Here is a 17,362-nt window from a genome sequence, read left to right on the forward strand (position 1 = left end):
GTGTGTGTGTGTGTGTGTGTGTGTGTGTTTTAAATCTGCCTCTAGAAGATCCATTCATCACTTTCAGGTCTAGAGAATAAAAGACAAGCCTTTATTCTTTCTTTTCTTTTCTTTTTTTCCTTTTTTTAAAAATATATTTTTATTGAGTTTTCACAGAGAGGAAGAGAGAGGGACAGAGAGTTAGAAACATCGATGAGAGAGAACCATCAATCAGCCGCCTCTTGCACACCTCCCACTGGGGATGTGCTCGCAACCAATATACATGCCCTTGACATGAATCGAACTCGGGACCTTTCAGTCTGCAGGCCGACGCTCTATCCACTGAGCCAAACCGGTCCCGGCATGCCTTTATTCTTTATGATAGTCCTTCTAGTATCTAATCTTGATATGAAAAAAATTTTGAACAATAAAATAAATTATTCTTAATGAATCTCTAAGAGGTCTTTGTTTTAATTGAGAGTGTAAGGTATTTTTAAATTAAAAAAATACCTAAAAATTAAAAAAATGTACTTGAAATTAAAAACTTTAGTCTGGAGCACTAATTCATGATAGATTTGATATATGCTGTGTGAAAAAGGTCATATTAATTTAGGAAAAATAGGTTTAAACAAAATTTAAAATTGAAAACTATTTTTCTGATTTTATTTATTTATCCATTCATTTATTATTTTTTCCCCATCACTATTTATTCTCTTCAACTCCCCTGCCTCTGCAATCACCACAGTTGTCCATGTCCATGAATTTCTTTCCTCTTTCTTTTTTGCTCAAACCACCCATGCCCCCGACCCTGTCCCCCCCCCCAAATTCCTCTAGCCATAAGCTTATCCCTATTTACTTTGTAGTTCAGTTTGTTCATTAAATTCCACATATGAGTGAAATCAATATGGTATTTGTCTTTCTCTAATTTTTACAATGCAGGATTTATTAGAATTTTAGAATCTTTAATATACAATATTATAGCTTCTCAAAACTGTTTGGTCAAGGATCCCTTTTTATGAGAAATTCTAATTGTGTCCTGGGTCCCAACAATTCCACAGAGCACAGTCGAGGTACTGGTCTTCTTGGATGTTATATTCAACTCTAGCTCCTGATAGATTATTGGCTCTCATAACTGGTATGATGTAATTAAACTAAATAATTTATTCATGGTCTTTATTAGTCTTCTAAGCCTTCTCTTTCAACACTGTGTTACGGTGATTTACTGGTGCTAGTGGTGATGTGCTTTAAAAAAGTAATAAAACTGATAATTTTATTGTAATACATTAAAAAGAACATTTTACTAGCATCTTTGGATCTCTATGTTAATTACACAAATATAGGTGAAATATAATGTTCACATATCTGGGTTATGACTATTATGCTCCTAAAGTAGTTCCCTTAGGGTACTAGAAATCTATTCTAATAATTTGTTGTTGTTCAGTAAATTTGTAAAAAAAATCTGCCTTTGTGACTCCCAAGTGCCTACTGCTTGTTCTCACAAATTCAATCTACCTTCAAGGTCAAACTCATGCCCCCTACCTCTGCAGGGATATTCGGAATAATGCATTTTTACATGACAACTAGAAATTATATGAAGGTTTTGAGAAAGTACAGATTGTCAGAATAAGCATAGAGCTTCCCAAGGTAACAACTTTCAAAGGGGTAATATCTACTTTGATATATAATAAATGACTATTAAAAATTAGATTTAGTTATATTCTTTGTGCTTTTCTATAACATTCTAAACAATATGTGCTATTTTTTATAGCTGGAAAGGTGCAGTAAATATTATTTTTGGAAAGCTTGTCACATCACCACACTGTTATACTCCGTAAATACTATTTTAAAAACATGTTCCCTTTTTATTATGAAGATACGTATAGTTCACACTATTGGAATCACAGTGCTATAAATACTGTGAAGATTTACATATCATAGTAAGGAAAGAAATTCATGTTCATGAACAGTCTATAGGAGAGTGACAACTGACAACTCCTACAAGGTTGTTCTGAATGTGTTTACTCCAGGTTTCAGAAATCAACCAATTTCACCTACAACTTGAGGAAACAACTTCAAAGTTTTGGGCATAGGAGGTGGCACAGAGAAGTCCCAAATATTTAAGCTAATGAACTAAACACTAATTCCCCGCACTTCTAAGTTATCTCCTCATAGTTTGTCCCACACAACTGCTGACTTCTTGTCTGAGACACATAAAACTGACTGCAGAACAAGAAATCCCTTGATGACAGAGTGAGCAGCTACCTGGGGCCATGGGCCCTGGGAACTCAGCTGTGTCCTTGAGGAGCACACCGTGCTCCGGCAGCTTCCGAAGCTCAAAGAGGAGTTCTTCAGAGGCTGTCTCAGCATCTCTCATCACCACCTGCAGCCCTGCGGTCAGGAGAATAAAGCCTGGTGAGAAGGTGTGCACATTAAACACTGTATTCTCTGTGTACACTGAAGCCACAGGCCCGGCTGGAAGCCATGTTGTGGGTAATCTGATAGTTATAAGAAAGCACTGCTTAATTCCAATCAACCACAAAGGAATAAAAACTGATAATACAGTCAATTCCTAAATTACAAGTAGATTCTTCTACAAGCTAACTTATAGGTAGGTAGCTCTGAAGGCAGAAACCGTTCTTATTTCCACACAAATGAAGGCATGGTCAGTCCTGACTAACCATAGGGTAGGTTTTCTACCAAAAAATACTCTCCAAAACTGTCTTTCCTTTTCATTGTTTCTTTCCTTCTTCTTTCTCTGAATCGACTTAAGAGCCAAGTTATTTTAACAATAGCTGCTCCTGCCCTCACTGGAGTGAGAAGTAGGGTGAAAGTGACAGTTGTTTATAAATTGGATGATAATTGATTTTTGGCCAATACCCCATGTAGAAACTGGATAAGAATCTGCACTTAGGATGTTCTTGGCAAATGAATACACTTTTAAAGCGTGAGTATAGTAATAGGTATATCACATACAAAAGAACTGGGCCAACACTCACTCTTCACAGCTTCCCAAGGTTATTGTGATCTGTCATTTCTCCCGTTACTCTTTACTTTCTAAATAGGAAATGAAGGAAGTCATTGAAAAGGTCCCCCCCCTATTTTCTCTGCTTTCTGTTACTTTATATTTTAGTGATGGCCACAAATCAGTCTCATGGAGGCTGGACAATAAATTCTGTGTTATATTCCATCACTGAGCATTGGCCTCAGAAGGGCTTATTGCCTTCTCTCCATGCTATTTCTATTTTCATGGAAATGGGCAGAGGAAAGGATACAGATGAGGAGCAAGTACCTTCTGAAAGAGGAGGTCATTATTTTTTGGTAAGCATCAAGAGGTTTGAATAGGAACCGTTGCTAAAATATGGTCCCGTTTTCAGAGCCATGCTTCTTTCAGGCTCCCAGTTCTTACCTACGGAAGTTCTGCCTCCTGGGCTGACCTTGAGCAGCGGAGCTGTGACCTGGAACACCGGAGGGTGCCGGTTAGAGTGAAGTAAGTGAATGGTGAGGGCCATCTCTGGACTCGTGTGTTCTCCATCCGAAACTAGAAAGGTACACACACATAAATCTGCTGTAGGCTGGTCACCTTCAGGCTATTTCCATAAACGTGTATCCAGAGATTTTTAGATTACCATAGCACTTTGAAGAGATGCTGACAAATGGGAAAAGTGAGTAAGCAAGATACTGTGAGCTGTTCTAACAAAACCTTTTCTGTGGGATAACAAGAAGGGTAAAGGGCCATAACAACAAGGTCATTCCAAGAAGCAAGTTTCCCAACAAGGTGATGTTGATAAATGTTAGTAGAAAGAAAAATAATACAAAACTTGTACCCTTATATGATGTTGGTAAAGGCTTTTATTTATGGGATTATTATTTTTTTATTAAATTCATTCTTCCAATGTTCCAGAGAAAGATTTATTTTTTCAAGAAATCTTTTTAGAGAGGACATGTCTTTGTCTCCTTAGAAAATAACTTTTGAACAGGACAGAAAATGTCCATACAAATATCTCTAATGGCATTTGTTTGGAAGTAAGCAGACCTATTTTTACCTGGCTGTTATGCACAACACAATAAATGGAAGACACCTTGGTGAACAAAACAGTGACCTTAAGATTTATTTCCCTGGATTACCTGACAGCCAAGTGAATACTGATCACCTGAGGGAAATGAAAGCAGAATTGCCTGATCCTTGATTCGTATTTCTACTTCCCCATAACTTAACACACCTGGCTTCTCTGAACGCCAAGAGGATTACCTGCATTACTAGCTCACTGATGTGTTTATTTGTAGTGGCAACTGAGAAAACTGCCCTATTGATTACTTTATTTTTATTATTTTTAACTTTATTTACTATGGATTATTTTTGAATGTGTGCTATGTTTTTAGAGGGGTTGGTTATAAGAAAACTGGTTTCCTTCTTCACTTTCTTCTGAACTTAGTAAAGGTCAATAGGATCTGATCAGTATTTTTCCAAAGAAGACATACATATGACAAACAGGTACATGAGAAGGTGTTCACATCACTAATCATCAGGAAAATGCAAATCAAAACCACAGTGAGATATTGCCTCACACCTGTGAGTATGGCTATTATCAAAAGCACAGTAATTAACAAGTGTTGGTGAGGATGTAGGACGAAGAAAACCTTTGTGTGCTGTTTGTGAGAATGTATATTGTTGCAGCCACCATGAAAAATAGTGTGAAGGTTCCTCATAAAATTTAAAATAGAATTACAATATGACTCAGCAATCCCAATTTTGGGTATTTATCCAAAGAAAAAAACACACACAAAACAAAACACTAACTTGAAAAGATATCTGCATTCCTGTATTTACTGCAGCATAATTTATAATTGGCAAGGCATGGAAACAATCTAAGTGTCCATTAATGGATAAGTGGATAAAGAAAACATCATATATATGTGATGGAATATTATTCAGCCACAAAAAAGAATGAAATATTGCAACAGACAACATGGATGGACATTGAAGACACACCATATAATTTCACTTATACAGTTATGTGGGCTCTAAAAAATGAACAGATTAGTGGTTGCCAGAGGTAAGGGATAGGAGGTGGGTTATCTGAGTGAAGGTGGCTAAAAGGTTCAAACTTCCAGTTGTAAGATAAATAAGCCCTAAGGATGTAATGCACAACATGGTGACTAAAGTAAATAATACTGTATTGCATATTTGAAAGTTGCTAAGAGAGTAGATCTTAAAAATTAAGCACAGGAACAAGACAGGAATGTCTGCTTTCACCACTCTTCATGCACTGGGGTGGGGGGATGGGGGACGTTTTCCTTCAGCCCAGCCTGCATCTTCTTTAATCTGGGACTCCTTGGGGGATGTCCCTCTCACAATTAGGGACTCCTGGCTCCCAACCGCTTGCTTGCCTGCCTGCCAGCTTGATTGCCCCTAACTGCTTCTGCCTGACAGCCTGATCATTCCCTAACCACTCCCCTGCCAGCCTAGTTGATGCCTAACTGCTCCCCTGCCATCCTGATCACCCCCAACTGCCCTCCCCTGCCAACTCGCAATTAGATAAGAAGAAATAAAAGGCATCTAACTATAAAAGAAGAAGTAAAACTATAAAAGAAGAAGTAAAGCTATCATTATTTGCAGATGATGAAAATCCTAAAGATTCCACCAAGAAATTAATAGAACTGATCAATGAATTCAATAAAGCAGCAGGATGCAAAATAAATCAGTTGCATTTCTGTACAACAATAATTAACTATCAAAAAGAAAAACTCAGAAAACAATCCCATTCACAATTGCATCAAAGAAAATAGACAGGACTAAATTTAACCAAGAATATAAAAAACCTGTACTCATAAAATTATGAAAGACTGAAGAAAGAAAATGAAGGAGATACAAATAAGTGGAAGCATATACTGTGCTCATGGAAAGGAAGAATTAACATAATTAAAATGTCCATACCACCCGAAGCAATCTATAGATTCAGGACAACTCCTATCAAGAGACCAATGGTGTATTTCATAGAACTAGGACAAACAGTCCAAAAATTTATAAGAAACAAACAAGCAAACAAAAAGACCATAAATATCACAGCAATCTTAAGAAAGAAAAACAAAGTTAGAAGAATCACACTATCTGATATCAAACTATACAACAAAATCATAGTAATCAAAACAGCATGGTACGAGCATAAAAACATACATAGAGTTCAATGGAACAGAATAGAGAGCCCAGAAATAAACCCAGGCCTTCATGGCTAATTTGAGAAAGGAGGCAAAAACATATAATGGAGTAAAGATAGTCTATTCACTAAATGGTATTGGGAAAATTAGACAAATATATGCAAAAAAACAAAACAAAACTAGACTACCTTTTTACACCATACACAAAATAAATTGAAGACTTAAATGAAAGACTCAAAAACCATAAAAATCCTAGAAGAAAACATAGGCAGTAAAATCTAAGATTTTTTGGTAGGAATTTTTTTCTGATATATTTCCTCAGCAAGAGAAACAAAAAAACAAACAAAAAAATGGGATTACATCAAACTAAAAAGTTTTTGCACAACAAAATGAAAAAACAACACAGTGAATGGGAGAACGTATTCACCAATGATATATCTGATAAGCGGTTGTCATCCAAAATTTATAAAGAACTTATAAAATTCAACACCCATAAAAACAAATAATCCAATTAAGAAAATGGGCAAAGACCTAAATAGATTCTTCTTCAAAGAGGAGATACAGGTGGCCAATAAACATATGAAAAGATGCTCAATGTCATTAATCATTAGAGAAATTCAGAATGAGATAACCATGTTACACCTGTTAAAATGGCTATTTTCAATAAATCAACAAACAACAAGTGTTGGCATATATGTACAGGAAAGAGGACCCTTGTTCCCTGTTGGTAGGAATGCAAATTGCTGCAGCCACTGTGGAGAACAGGATGAAGTTATTACAAAAAATTAAAAATGGAATGGTCTTATGACCCAATGATTCCACTTCTAGAAATACTAGTAAATCCAAAGAAACTCAAAACACTAATTTGAAAGAATATATGCACCCCTATATTTATTGCAGCATTAATTACAGTAGCCAAGATTTGGAAGCAGTCCAAGTGTCCATCAGTAAATGAGTAGATTAAAAAAGTTGTGGTATATTTACACAATGGAATAGTATTTGGCCACAAAAAAGAAGGAAATCTTACTTTTTAAAACTGCATGGCTAGACCTGAAGAGTATTATGCTAAGTGAAATAAGCCAGTGGAATAAGACAATACTGTACATTGCTTTGGCTTGTACATTATTGAAAGACTTACTCTTTTTTTCTTTAAAAAATATGTTTTAAAAGAGAAAGCCAAGTACAATATGATTTTACTTATATGTGGAATCTAATAAACAAAATAAAGTAAAAACAATATAGAGACACATTCATAGATACAGAGAACAGACTGACAACCAAGGGAAGGGAGTTAGATAAAAAAGCTGAAGGGATTAAGCAAAAATAAAACAACAAACAAACACCAAAAACACTCACAGATGGACAACAGTATGGTGATTACCAATGAGAAAAGGGGGTAAGAGAGGGTACAGAGGGTATAAATGGTTATGAAAGGAGACTTGTCTTTGGGTGGTGAACACAATACAATATACAAACGATGTATTATAGAATTGTACACTTAAAAATCTAATTTTAAAATGTAATTTTATTAACCAATGTCATCCCAGTAAATTCAATAAAAAAGTTCTCAGACAAGAAAATAACCTTTGCAACTGTATATGGTAACTAATGTTAGCTAGACTTATTGTGGTAATCATTTCTTAGTATGCACAAATATCAACTGATTATGTTGTATACCTGAAACTAATACGTTATATCTCAATAAGAAAATTTAAAAACATGACATAACATTAAAATTCACTGTTGATTCAAGTGTGATTTTTAACCCTCAAAGAAAAAAGGCAGGTCTGGGAGTTTGAGGAAGGTGGCTCTCTCTCCCACCAAGATTTACATCTACATGGAAAGTGACAGGACATATGGATGGCTGATTCTAATGGAATAGTCAATCCTAACTAGACAACTACTTAAGGATGCCATTTATAATCAAGCATCCTCACTTTAAATCTAAACAAGAATGCTTGTCTCTGTTTGGCCCAGCCTATATGTCAGATCTGACTCTGCTTTTTCTTGCTGGCACTCAGCTTCTAGTGGACTGTGAACTAACGCTGGGATGATGAGGTCTCCTACACACAGCTTTCACAACTCACTCTCTGGGCCATAACACTTCTCCATCCAGTAACAAGGTATTCAATGAAAGGCTCTATTTGAGACTATGTACAACCACTTTCATTAGGTGAGTGTCATGCAGAGATGATAATGTGCCAATCATTGTCCTGGGAACTTTACATAAACATAATTATGACTTACTTTCCCCACTGATAGATGAGGCATTTAGGAACAGAGAGGTTAAAAAACTTTCCCAGAGTAGGCTGAACCCCAGACAGTATAGATCCAGAGTCTATCATCTTAACCACTATTACCTTTTTTTATTGTAATAAGCATTTGAACAAGTTAAAATGGGGCTCAAACAACACTAACCTTTAGTGTCCTTGGTGGATTGTTTTCCCTATGAATACAAAGTTAAGGTATGACTATTTAACTAGCCATGTGATTATTTTAGAAGAAACTTGTCTCATGTAACTTTTAAGCAGTTCTTAGAAAATAGTTAAAAGTAATGATGAAGAGAGGGGGGAAAAAAGAATGAAAGGACTAATAGGGAAAGGAAAAATTCCATTTTCTAATAAAATTGAGATTAAAATTTTCACCTGTGAAGTGGAATTTCACCGATTCTGGCAGACCTGCAAGAACAGAAGAGATAAAATCAGTGTACTAAACATTTTGAGGTCAGAAACAGATGTGGAAGGTGTACAATATGTGGCAGAGGTTAGAAAAATAAAGGATGCTTTCATCTAAATTATTATACTTGAAGGAAAGGCCACCAGGCTGATAATGTTATGTTGAATTTAAAATTAGTGCCACCACTAATTTTAAGTAACCAAGAGGACCACAAAGTGCTATAATTTTATATCACAGCAGTCAGAGTGATTTATAACACATTCATTCAGATCCCATTTTATCAGTACATAAAACCTAACAAATCCGTGAGTGTGGGTGATGTCATATATCACTGACAAGGCTGTCTGGTGGGTCAATTCCATTGTAGAATTGAGTGATGCCTGGGACAATGAGTTACACAGTGTAACAGTGTGAGAGATTTATCTCCTGGCATTTACCTCATAGATTATACAGGACAGGATTCTGCTCTCTCTAAAGAGTCTCTAGGAACTGAGGCGAGTATAATGGATATGGAAATAACTTCAACTATGGCTGACATGTTTTCTTTTCCTCTAATCCCAGACTACCCTGAGTTTCTTGTAAAGTAGGTCTTATAAAGTAGAGGTTAGGGAACCATGAACATTTTCATGGGCTATTGGTTACCCAGTACTAAACACTGGGACTACTCCTTAGAGAAGCGGCCTACCTCTAGCCTTAGAGATTTTCAATCTAATTGAGTAGTTAATCATGTCCTAGACAATTAGAGTTATATAAATAATGGCAATTATTACTTAAATGTTGCCCATAATTTAAGACAGAACTCTAAAATTATTTTATCCATGTTCAACTCATCATAAGAAATGAAAGGCTTTTCCATATTATCAAAGTTACCATATAAAAATAATACTGTATATTAGTTGTCTTAAATACATATACTTTAACGATCATAAAGAAATAGCTTCAAGATTTTTAGAATCATTTCGAGGCACAGAAATATTTAGGGTAGGGACTCAAGCCTCCTGCTTTCCCAGGAGCAGCTTTGATTACTGGGTCAAGGGGAGACATAAGGGGTAGTAAGGATTAGGCTATCTTGGCCTAGTGGCAGGGCCCACACTGGCTTGATTTTTAAAATTCAGTTATTCTCTTACTTAGCCTTCTCTTCCTTTAAAAAGATACCTACTGACAAATCTGTGTTTTAATCCCCAAAGGTCACTTGTACTCTCCACTCCTACACGCAATCTTTCCTGAAGCACTGCAGGATCCTTCACACTGTATTCCTTTCACTCACATGTCCATCCACCCTGGCTCCCTCCTCAAATCCATTCATATCACTGCAATTGGAGAGTTCCTTATGAAAAGTCATCCTCCTAGATCCTAAACCCTCCACTGGGTTCTTGTTGTTGGGATGAAGATTCAAATCTCTATAAGTATAGAGAGCCTCTAAGGTCTGGCTTCTGTCTCCCTCCAGATCCATCCCACTCTGCTCAACCATTCACATCCCAGACACACTGGACTTTTGTTCAATCCCAAGAATACCACATTCGCTCCCTCGCGAGGGATTTTGCACAAGCAGTGTGTGTTCTTTCTTCAGGAATGTTCTATAACTAAACAACTTATGCACACTTAGCCTACTTAGCTTTTCCCTATTTCTCCCAGATCCATATCATACTGGGTAGACTCCACTGAGCCCTCTAGGTCAGCATTGTTACACCTAATTCCACCACTTATCAGAGCTCTTATTTCAGTCTCAATTAAACACAATTAAAAATTCATTACTGGGATTATTTACCAAATTCTGTCTCTGTACATAGAAGCCCAAAGTCGCCAAGAACAGGATTCATGCCCCTTTTTGCTTATCACTAGATATTCAAGGCCTCACTCAGTGATTGCCACATAGTAGGCATAAAATAAATATTTATTGACAGTATTTCTAGATGCATGAATAAATTAAGAAAAGGGATGAACTGAGCCCAAGGTACATATTAGCCTGCAAGTCTCGAGCTATTTTGAACAGCTATAAAGCAGCATCACCAAACTACCTAAGAGGATGACAGGAAGAGTTAGGGTGAGTCTGCCATGAAGAGCCACAGAGGACAGTTTAGGTGCCTGAAAATAGAAAAAAAAGCATTACCAGCGAAGGAGAAGGCCATGATTTCCTGGAGGTGGGGGGCTGCCGTGGGAGGGCGGTACATGATTTTGCCCTGGTTAATATCTTCCTGTGTGAAATACCGGATGGGAGAGTGAGGCTGGTCCCTATGTTCGATGATACCTGGGGAGAAGGAGACTGAGCATGAGCATTAAGAGTAGTTCTGGATGACTAACTGCATTACCAGAGACATCAGCTGCCTTTACCACTGGTGAGAGTCTTTTATCCTTCAGGAACCACTGCTCTCAGGTTGTTCTTGGTTTACTATTCTCCTGATATTCAAGAAAATGCAAATCTGAAACCCAAATAGGTTCTTGACAAGGAATCGTTGACTATAAACAACAGACAGACACAAACTGCCCGTACTTAGCCCAGGCAATTCTGCAGAAGTCATAGACACTATACTATAATTATGAGATTCTCTCAACTAAGTTTAAGTTCAAAGGTCAAAGTGACTGGGAAATGGCACAGACTGGTTTCCTGGTGAGCTGCAGAGAGATTTTTACCTATCTACCCTATATTTTTTTAATTTTATTTTTTTAGGAACTCCTTAGTCTCTGCGATGATCTCTGGCAATAGTAACTTGAGTCTTGATGATTCTAAAACCTGAATTTACAATGATCACTTTGCTTATAATAAATGCTTTAGGAGTTTGCCTATTTGCCTGTCATTTCTAAATTTTGAAAATACAGAACTGATGCTGTAATCATCTTTCATGTCCTCTTACCTCTTCCACAGGAGGACATGAATGAGGCTTAGTGTTGCACTAATTCAACTTCTGAAGGGCTGAGAGACAGCCTATCAGGACACAAGTCTGAAAGTACTTCATCTCTCCCTAGCAGCACAGGGAGAACGACTCTAGCTGTGACTTAGCAGGGTAAAAATTGGGTATGGAGACTTTTAGACTTTTTATTTATTTGTATTTTATCAAAAGGGTAATAGGGTTTTTAGACTTTGATTTCTCCTTGGGAATTTGATCATCTGAAAGGTTTACATTTAGGGCAGTGACTGGTCTTGGGAGAGCAGCCTCAGAGACGGAAGCAGAATTATCTTAATAGAAGTTGATCTCCTCCCCAACACCTCTATTGGGCATAGGCTTATTAGTCAAACCCAGCATTCAGAGATCTTCAGGCTGAGGACTGATGGTAGGGGCCCACCACTCCTCTGACTGTAGTTCACATTTCCATGATCCCCTATGGGAGTGGGAGAGACCTATCCAATTGGGAAAGGGTCTGGGTGGCTCAGTCCCCTCTGAACTCTCTGGCAGAGCTCCTTGTCCTTAGCACATTCTCTAGTCCGCTCACCTCTAACCACACCAGGGCAGGCTCTGTCTCTACAAACAGTGGCGTGTCTGTCCAATTCTGCCTATTCACAGGCCGCATGCTCAATCCAGTGAATGAAGTTATATGCACACTATGTTCACCAGTACAACTCCACTGAAACCAAAGTTGACACATTCATCTCCATAGGTCTGACCACAATGTCTCTCCCTTTCTCAGTTGGTTCTAAACTCACAGGATGGGAACAAGGGGTATCAATAATTATTACTTCTGAAAACTCAATAAGTAGAAGCAGACAAAACTCCAGAGCTTTGGAGACTCATCAACAGCTAGAAGACATCACTTAAGAGACCATTCACTGCACATCTTACCTTGAGTTGGATGCAGAGGTAAAGTGACATTGTATAGAATCTTCCCACTTGGCTTCTCAGAGTTTACAAAAGACAGAGAATTAGGCTGAATCACAGTCAGGTCATCTTCCCGAGCCTAAAGAGTTTAAGAAGGAAGAATAGTCAGAGGCAAAAACAAACCGTATTTAAGCAAACAAACTCACTCTGGGCTTTTAAATTAGTTACACACACATAACAAAATTTTCTCTGAGAGGTCAACAGAAGAGGCTGGTCTGGCACCACAGACTGGTCCCAGTCTTAGGAGTACAGTCCTCTTCATGTCTTCTTGCACCCTGACTCTTCTCTCCCCTGCCCTCTGCCCCAGGTTTATGCTGGTGCATGCTCTGGGAATCCTAATATGATCACTATCCCTATGTGGAGCTCATGGTGCTGCAGGTTTGAAAATGAGCCATCAGAGCTGGATATTCTAGGATTCACAGCTGGATTGCTACATCTTTGCTCCTCCAACTTAATGAGCTAAGGTTCATCTGGTAAAAAGTTCCTTCTTAGCCTCCCTCCCCCCTCCCAGCTTTGCTGACAGGAACTTTGATTCTTTCTGTTTTGGTTTGTGAGTTTTTTGAAACTGTGATAATTTCAAGGACTAAAGATGAGCTCAAAAACCAACAGAGGCTCATCATTTGAATTCAGAGATTTTTATTTATTTGTAAAAGTAAATAATGAAATAGTCAATATTTCTTTGTCTCCAATATCTACTCAAATGAACTAGATATTGCTTTTCTCTTCTGGCTTTCCGAACCCAATGAAGACTCAAACAAAATTAATCAGAAGCCCAATGTGTACATAGCTTTTACTATCCATTCACCTGTGAACATCAATCACCAACTAACAATGACAACACTCAAAAAAGGGGGCAGGGGGAGAGATTCAGAATCCCGGCATAACACTGAGTTGGAGACAGCAGCAAACACACAATGGAGGAAGAGTGGGGAAAGTAATGTGAGCATGGGCCCTTTGACTGGGTCACACTGTCAATAAATCAGAATGAAAATATCAGGCTCTTTGCAGATATTCCTAACTGACCCCTGAAGGGTTAGTTTGACAGCCTCTCTTGCTCTTTGAAGCTTTCCTCCTTTCAGGAGAAATTTCCTGTTTAAGAAAGCAGGGCTCTGTAATTATCATGGAATAGGGTGTGGTGTTCTTCCTTGTAACCAGGAAAAGATTGAAGATTACAGTTGCTCTTTTAATTGTCCCCAAGGCATACTTGTCCTGGGGAGAGGCAGCATTAGCAGGTTAGGAAAATCCTCCTGTCCCAAAGAATTATATTTCAGGCCATTGCTCAGCTCTGTAATGTACAGAGCAAGGAAAATCAGGACGGCAAAATAGTACCTAGTGTCTCACCCTAAAATAAAACAAGTAAGGGCAACAAGTTAAAAACATATGCCCTATATAAGGTATTTACAGCCCATGAATGTGTGCACATAGCTACAAATGTGGACAAGCGTGTGCACAGATGTATGGACAAAAGGTGTAGGGTCAATATCTTGTTCAGTCTATTTGCCTCCACTGTAATCTCAAAACCATCAGAATGACTGCAAATCCTTAGTATTGTGAAATATTTTTTAAAATCTGGATGTTCCTAAAACAATAAAGTGATAAGAAGAGAGAATTAGCATGGACATAGGACTATGGAAAAGAGAAATATGTAACAGCCAAGGTAACTGATATTTCATATCCATGAAATTTATGGATACTATTTCTCTAATAGAAATATACACTAGGTAGAAAAAGGACCTGATTCTCCAAAGAAAGCAATATTAAGGTTGAGATGTATCAAAGTATAATCAATGTTAATATTGCCTATTTGGAATGTTCAGTACTTATCAATTAAACATAGTAAGAAATGAGAAATTAAATTTCATAGAAATCATTACAGAAGACATTTTTTATTCAAATATCTGTCAACAAGAGAACCTTACAGAATAATGAGTTTATAATACTCATATTACTTTTGCATATATCCAGAATCCAACCACTTTCCCCATGGCCACTGCCACCACCTTGCTGGGTTATTAGGATGGCCTCCCAGCTGCTCTCCTGCCCCATCCCACAGCCCCCAGGTTATTTTAGCATGGCAGTCAGCCTGACCTCTTTAACAAGGACAGTAGCCCTCTGCTCAACACCCTCATTTTACCATGATCTGTCCCCTTCGCTCCCCCAAACACTTTGCACATCTGTGAATTCATGCCAATTACACTTGCTTTCACTCACTCTGCTCCAGCCCTACTGGCTTCCTTGCTATGCCTTGAATATCTAAGCAAACTCTCAATTGGATGCCTGTAAATGCCTGGTTCCTTAGGCCTGGAATGCTCAATATATGTGTGGCCATCTCCTTCACTTCTTGCAAGTCTTTCTTGAAATGTCATTGTCTTAATAAAGTCCACCCTGACCACATTATTCATTTATTTATTTTTAAAAACATTTTTATTGATTTCAGAGAAGGGAGAGGGTGAGAGAGACAGAAACATCATTGATGAGAGGGAATCATTGATGGGCTGCCTTCTGCACACTCCACACTGGGGATTGAGCCCACAACTGGTACATATGCCCTGACAGGGAATTGAACCAAGACCTCCTGGTTCATAGGTCAACACTCAACCACTGAGCTATGCTGATCACCTTATTTAAAATTACAACATAGGTCTACTCTGCCCCCATCACTGCATTTCCTACTTCTGACCTACTTTTTGTTTTACCATAACACTTCTCACTAACTTGCTATATGTGAGTTATTTATTTTATTACTTATATCTAAGAGAGTGTAAACTTCATAAAAACAAGGAATTTTTTCATTTATGGGTAGATTCCAACCACCTAGCATATGGCACATATCATTACATGATAAAAATTTGTTGAGTAAATGAAACATATCATCATAAAAAGATTAGGCTAAGAAATAAAATAATAAAATACTTTGTATAATAACGTAATAAGTAACTTTTTCTAATACTTTCCGTTGCATTTCAATGTCATCTGAAGAATTGGATGGGAAATGGGGACACAAACATTTTAACACTTAAGCCTTAGCAAAGTATGCATAGCTTAAACTTCTAGGTCAGGATTTACAAACATTATCTTGTCCCCCTCTATTCAAAAAGACCAGTTTCACATGTTGATGGCCATTCTAGTAAAGACAAAAGCCCACAGTGGGCCTGAGAAATCAGGTGCCCATGAATAATAAGATGAGATAAATAAAATGGAGGTTCTTTAAGAAATTTTCTTCTCCCATTGTTTATTAGGACAGCAAATTAATCCATTCATATATTCATGTAGCAAATTATAAAGAACCTACTATGTGCAATGTACCAAGCAAAGATATACAAGATGAATCAGATATAGATCCTTTTTTCAAGGAATTCTAGTTTTTTTTTGGAGCGGAAAATCATAAATAACTCTAAGGTAGGAAATTCTGAGTGGTGTGAAAGGCTCAGACAAAGCACAGCAAGAATTCCAAGGGTAAACAAACATTTCCAGAGAGTGCAGATAATAATTCTATTAGTTTTTGACAGGTCTCAAGTATAAACATGGACACAGAAGCTGGCTGCCACACAATAAACAGAGCAAGCTCAGACCTGAGTCTGCATCACAAAAGAGATCATCTAACTGGATCCCTGCTGGGCCCAATAGGTGGTTTTAAGAGAACTCTGCTACAACAATCACTCTGGAAACAAAGGAAACGGGAAAGAAAAGCTTATTCAGGGCCTTTCCCACAAGTGGTGACTTTGGCCAACCCAACCCTGAGTACTGCAACCATTTGAAAAAGGAAATAATAAATGATATGTCTTTCACAATGCCCTTTAAGAAAGGAATGGGAAATATGATGTTCAAATTGTGTGTGTGTATGCCTATATGATTAATTTACATGAATTAGAAGGGGATACAATTTAGGGAGTTATTAATTATGAGAAAGTAGGTCTGAAAATATACATTTAACCAGCAAATGTTCACTAAGCAATTACTTTATACATGGCATAGTGTGAGATGGTGAGGAAGATTTCCAAGAGTAATTAATCAAAAGTTTTGCCCTTAAGGGTTTTCCAAGTCAAATAGTGGATGATTACTTGGAAAACCTTGAGTTGATGTGAATCTATTAACTCATCTGCAGAATCTTATACTGTCTAGGCTATAATATTTATTGGTAATTATGCATGTTTTTGGATCTCCTTGCCCATATATACTATGTATCCTAAATGTATACATATCATATGTACTTATATAACTCTGTATCTTATAATATTGTACATATGTATATACATATACATATACACATATACATATACTTATATAGGCGTGTTACATATAATTCTGATGGACACTGCAAATTAAACCATAAGATCCCATTTAAAGGATCTTAGATTTGATGAATAACATAATTATAGAAAGACCACAGAACCAATTTCAACTTAGATAGGTATTTGATTATGTTGCTTTTCACTCTATTCAATCTTTCTTAGTTATGTTCCAGTTATGTTTGTAGTTAACCACTATGAACCATTAGTGATTCTTAATAGTTTATTTCTCTATCAGACTATCTACTGATCTCCTAACACCCTTAATAGACGTACCCTAAATGGAACTTATCATGACTTTCACCCCTCCCCCTAGAGTCCTCATACATTTCTATCTCAATGAATGGCATCTTTTTTTGAAGAAAAAAAAAAAGTTTATTATGTGAAAATATATAATTTACAGATTCTTTAAAATGCTTCTGTGGATGAAACTAGATTTCTTTTTTATTT

The 17,362-nt window shown here is 37.2% G+C and overlaps 1 protein-coding gene across 1 annotated transcript in view; it reads right to left on the reverse strand.

Moving 5' to 3' along the window:
• The window catches only part of FRAS1 (Fraser extracellular matrix complex subunit 1), a 446,031-nt gene that overhangs the window by 104,168 nt on the left and 324,501 nt on the right, over positions 1-17,362 (reverse strand). Inside the window, exons 33-37 of the mRNA XM_036412793.2 lie at positions 12,588-12,702; positions 10,922-11,059; positions 8,781-8,813; positions 3,386-3,517; positions 2,242-2,367 (exon numbers count right to left, since the gene is read on the reverse strand). Coding sequence (XP_036268686.1) covers positions 2,242-2,367; positions 3,386-3,517; positions 8,781-8,813; positions 10,922-11,059; positions 12,588-12,702 — 544 coding nt within the window. The remainder of the gene's footprint in view (positions 1-2,241; positions 2,368-3,385; positions 3,518-8,780; positions 8,814-10,921; positions 11,060-12,587; positions 12,703-17,362) is intronic.

The sequence above is a fragment of the Pipistrellus kuhlii genome, unplaced genomic scaffold, assembly GCF_014108245.1.
Source record: "Pipistrellus kuhlii isolate mPipKuh1 unplaced genomic scaffold, mPipKuh1.p scaffold_m20_p_1, whole genome shotgun sequence".
In the NCBI taxonomy this organism is placed as follows: Eukaryota; Metazoa; Chordata; class Mammalia; order Chiroptera; family Vespertilionidae; genus Pipistrellus; species Pipistrellus kuhlii.